We start from the raw sequence: 5,281 nt of genomic DNA, 5'->3' as shown, positions 1-5,281 counted from the left end.
TGCCCGAGACCGGCCCAGATTGTTTCACAAATGTTTGAAGTTGAGTTTGTGCTTATTTTTTCACACACAGGCGATGCCAAGCCCAGCACCTCCTAGGCACAGGTTTTTTTATCTAGGCTTCAGCTACCCAAATAAGTGACTTTAAAAGAAAAAAAAGGGACATTGTGGATCATGCCATAGCAAAATCTCCCCCTCTCCTAGTAAATTTAAGCCTACTGGTTTTAGTTTAGAAGCATCTTAAACAAGGGACCAAATCTTGGAACTACCGTCCACTTTTTCTACCTTTTTAAAATCCACTATTAATTTACTCCATCTTCATGTCTCTTAATTTAGTGAATGCCGGTCTCCAATAAAATAAGAAAAAATTAGTCCCTAGATTTTTCAAGATCTTCACATCAAGATTTTAATCAGACTATACTTGGTGAAATACAGGTGGTAGCAAAGAGATAAATCAAAGAGATAATGATGAAGAGTAGAAATCCATATTATACTAGGATTAGTTTCCTTATTAACTAAAGTTTAAGACTTTTAAATTCCTTTCTAATTTAGAATTTTGTTTCCCTTTCAATTTAGGATTTTGTTTTTACTTCATGAATTAGGATAATTACTACTACTATAAATAGCTTCCTCTTGTAACCTTTGAAGGCAGAATTTTGAGTTTAATAATATTTCAATTTTCAAATCTCTTTGTGAGTATTTGAATAATTAATTCTCGGTATTCTGTGGAATCAACGAGTCTTAACCCTAAATTCGCGGAATTCTTTTGAATCAACGTGAATTTAGTTGTTCTTTTGTTCCGGTATTCTCTAGAATCAACGGAATATTTTAAACATTAAACTTCCGCTGCATCAGTTTGGTATCAGAGCTAAAACCTGGTCTCACCAATCTAACTTCATCTACCACCAAGCCTTTCCTTTTTTCCTTTTTTGTTTTCTTCCGTTTAGCTTCATTATTAAAAAAAAAAAAAAACCGAAACAAGAACAGAAACAAAAGCTTCAGCCCGCGGCCACCGTCCAAGGCTGCCGGCTCTCGTTTTCCATCACCGATCCAGACGCAACCACCACTAAACTGATCATAAATCGCTGGCCATCAAACCCCAAGCATCTTCCACCATCGGTTAGCCACAGATCGCCGGAAGCAAAGCCAAAACAGCCGCGATCGCCGCCACCTCTGTTCATCACTTTCCGGCGCGATTTGGCCAGAAGCACCACCATCAGTCCATTCCTCTCCATCAACTGAACCTTTCCCACCATTCCTCACCGGCGATCGATGCTCAAACCACCGGAAATCGAAGCCCTCCAAAACCGCCGGCTTTATCTACAATTTCCGGCCAAAGCACCACTTTTTCGGACAAACCACCACCACCATCATACTTACCAACCCAAAATTTTTCAGATCCACCCATCCTTACTCGATTTCCGACCACCATCATCGGAAATCTAAAACTTTTGCTTAATTACAGTTTCAGCCTAAACTTTTTATTTACTTTCAGTTTAGCCCCACTACCTTTTTAAACCCGAAATTGAAAAAATGCCTCCAAGAAAAGCTCGTGATGCTCATACTGCAACTTACAATCAAGAAGACGTTTCTAAAGATGAAGCCCTGGCTAGTATGACAGCCAGAATTGATATGTTAGCTGCACAAATGGCACGAATGGCAGAGTTACTTGACGAACGCCATCGTACTCCAGAATGTGAAGACAAATCAAGTGGAAACTTTGCTAACCCATTCTCTGGGCGTCGACCTAGAACTGAGTCTACTGATGACAGAAGATGGGAATCTGGGTTGAGAATTGACATTCCCGAATTTCAAGGAAGTGGTCGACCTGAAGAATTATTAGATTGGATTAACGCCATTGAGGAAGTTTTCAAATATAAAGAAGTTCCTAAAAATAAAATAGCTTCGCTTGCTGCAACTCAATTTCGTGGAAGAGCAGCAGCTTGGTGGCAACAAACTAAGCTCACAAGGATTAGGCAAGGCAAAAAGAAGATTGATTCTTGGGAAAAGTTCAAGAAGCACTTGCGTGGAGCATTCTTGCCTTATAATTACGCCAAACTGTTATACCAACAGCTACAGAATTTAAGGCAAGGTAATCGATCAGTGGATGATTACACTACAGAATTCCATTGGTTGGTGGCACGCAATGACTTAACAGAGACAGAAGAACAACAGGTTTCCCGCTACATTGGAGGCCTACGATCTCAATTTCAAGACCAATTAAATTTACTTGACCCATACTCTGTTTCAGAGGCACACCAACAAGCCTTACAGTTGGAGAAGCAATTTAGTCGACGTACTAATGACTCAAGCTTTCGGGGTGCTCGAAGTGTTGTTCGTGATAATTCAAACCCGACTTCCCAATTTCGTACTTTCACTCCTCCAAATCCTCCAAATAAAACTAGTAAGCCTGGTGAAATCGGTCAAAGCAGCAAAACCCAATCCTCGGGTTCAGGATTACGCTGTTTTAATTGCGGAGAAAATGGGCACCGAATGACAGAATGTAAAAAGGAAGGAAAATATGGTAAAGGCTTATTCGTAGGCACAGAGGAAAGCGAAGACTATCAGGAGGAAGAAACTGAAGAGTTTGCTGTAGAACAAACTTTTGATAGTAGTGGTAGCGCTCAATCTGTTGAAGAACATGGTGATAGTGGACCAATGTTGATTGTGAACCGTGCATTCTTCACTCCTAAAGGTCAAGACAACGACAAGTGGCTACGACAAAATATCTTTCAGACTACTTGCACAATTGGGGGTAAAGTATGTCGTATGGTCATAGACTCCGGCAGTTGCGAGAATGTCATTTCAGAAGAAGCCATAACAAAGCTAAATTTAAAGACAGAACCTCATCAAACTCCATACAAGCTCACATGGCTGAAGAAGGGAAATCAAATGACAGTATCGAAACGTTGCTTAGTTTCCTTATCCATTGGTTCAATTTATAAAGACAAAATTTGGTGTGATGTTGTGGCTATGGATGCTTGTCATCTATTACTGGGTAGACCTTGGCAATATGATCGAAACGTAGTGCATGATGGGAAGAGAAACACCTACAGCTTTATGTTTAACAACACCAAGATCGTTCTCCTACCTAACAAGGAGTTTACTCTCCAGCAAGACTCGGGTAATTATTTGTTAGGCAAGAAGCAATTTATAGATGTTGTAGCAGAGACAAAGAGAGTCTACATTTTATTGGGAAAAGAGAGTAATGGTGATTTGAAGATTCCTGAAGCTGTGACACATATTCTGGCGGAATTTCAAGATTTGTTCCCCAATGAGCTACCACAGGGTTTACCACCTCTTCGGGATATACAACACCAAATTGATTTGGTACCAGGTTCTACATTGCCAAATCGACCTCATTATCGTATGAGTCCTACAGAACATGAAGAATTAAGGCGCCAAGTGGAAGAGTTACTAGAAAAGGGATTTATCCGTGAAAGTCTTAGTCCCTGTGCAGTCCCTGCTTTATTGACTCCAAAGAAAGATGGTTCTTGGAGGATGTGCGTGGACAGTCGAGCTATCAATAAAATTACAGTTCGATATCATTTTCCAATCCCTCGATTAGATGACTTGTTAGATCAACTCAGTGGAGCAACAATTTTTACCAAACTTGATTTGAAAAGTGGCTACCATCAAATTCGAAGACAGCCTGGAGATCAGTGGAAAATAGCTTTTAAAATTCGCGAAGGGTTATACGAGTGGTTGGTAATGTCGTTTGGCTTATCTAATGCTCCGAGTACTTTTATGCAAGTCATGAATCAAGTTCTTCGCCCTTTCATTGGAAAGTTTGTGGTTGTTTACTTCGATGATATACTTATATATAGCACCAGTCACGAGTTACATCTACAACATTTGAGAGAAGTGCTTTTAGCCTTAAGAGCAACAAGTTTATACACAGCAGTAAACAAGTGTATTTTCTTGACAGAGAAAGTATTATTTTTGGGATATGTGGTGTTAAAGGATGGTATATCTGTTGACCAATCAAAAGTGGATGCTATTCGAGATTGGCCTCAACCAACTACTTTATTCGCCACCAGAAGTTTCCATGGATTGGCCTCTTTTTACAGGCGATTCATTCCTCATTTCAGTACTATTATGGCACCAATCACGGATTGTATGAAAGGAGGACAATTCTCTTGGACAGAGGCAGCTACTAAGGCATTCAAGATTATCAAAGAAAAGTTGATTACTGCCCCAGTACTTGCTCTACCAGATTTTTCGCTCACTTTTGAGGTACATTGTGATGCTTCTAAGGTTGGCATTGGAGCTGTTCTTAGCCAACAAGGTAAGACTATAGCTTATTTCAGTGAGAAGTTGAATGGAGCAAAGGCACACTACAGCACTTATGACGTGGAATTTTACGCAGTAGTTCAAGCGTTAAAACATTGGCGACATTATCTAATTCATAAAGACTTTGTTTTATACACTAACCATGCCGCATTAAAATACCTCAATAGTCAAGACAAACTCTCTCACAGACATGCCACGTGGACAACATTCCTTCAACAATTTACTTTTGTGGTGAAGCATACCTCTGGTGAATCCAACCGGGTAGCAGATGCACTTAGTTGACGAACTTCTTTATTGACACAGATGCATAATCAAGTTCTCAGATTTGACACATTTCGAGAGTTATATGCTTCTGATCCTTACTTTGCTCCTATATTAGAAGACGTTGTTGCAGGGTTTCGCTTAGATTATCATTTACATGACAAATTCCTTTTCAAGAGTAATCAGTTGTGTGTTCCTGACTCAAGTTTGAGATTGAAAATCATTGCAGAGTTATATAACGAAGGGCACATGGGTCGTGACAAAACCCTGGCTCTAATAGCCAACACTTATTTTTGGCCTACTATGAGGCGTGAAATCTATCACTATGTCAAGACTTGTCGCATTTGTCAAGTTTCCAAGGGCACAGCAACTAATGCTGGGTTATATATGCCGCTGCCGATTCCATCACAACCTTGGGTTGACATTAGCATGGATTTTGTTTTAGGATTACCCCGCACTCAGAGGGGTATGGATTCAATATTTGTTGTTGTTGATCGATTCTCGAAAATGGCTCACTTCATTGCTTGCAAGAAGACTACAGATGCTTTGACTGTTGCTCGCCTATTCTTCAAGGAAGTCTATAGATTGCATGGTTTACCAAGTTCTATAGTATCTGACCGGGATACACGATTTCTTAGCCATTTTTGGAAGACATTATGGAAGTTGACTAACACTCGCCTGAATTTTAGTAGTGCTTACCACCCACAAACAGATGGTCAAACTGAAGTTG

The 5,281-nt window shown here is 40.0% G+C and overlaps 1 protein-coding gene across 1 annotated transcript; it reads left to right on the top strand.

Moving 5' to 3' along the window:
* Positions 1-1,530: 1,530 nt before the first annotated feature.
* On the top strand, positions 1,531-4,572 carry LOC127898871 (uncharacterized). Its single transcript, XM_052431369.1, has one exon. It carries the CDS (start codon positions 1,531-1,533, stop codon positions 4,570-4,572), a length of 3,042 nt encoding a protein of 1,013 aa, XP_052287329.1.
* Positions 4,573-5,281: the final 709 nt, after the last annotated feature.

This window comes from Citrus sinensis, chromosome 7 (assembly GCF_022201045.2).
Source record: "Citrus sinensis cultivar Valencia sweet orange chromosome 7, DVS_A1.0, whole genome shotgun sequence".
NCBI lineage: Eukaryota > Viridiplantae > Streptophyta > Magnoliopsida > Sapindales > Rutaceae > Citrus > Citrus sinensis.
The sequence above is the reverse complement of the archived record's forward strand: the minus strand, read 5'-3'. Positions and strand labels throughout refer to the sequence as shown.

Coding starts and splice junctions, on each gene's coding strand:
- LOC127898871 (XM_052431369.1), top strand. CDS start 1,531: ATGCCTCCAAGAAAAGCTCGTGATGCTCATACTGCAACTTACAATCAA.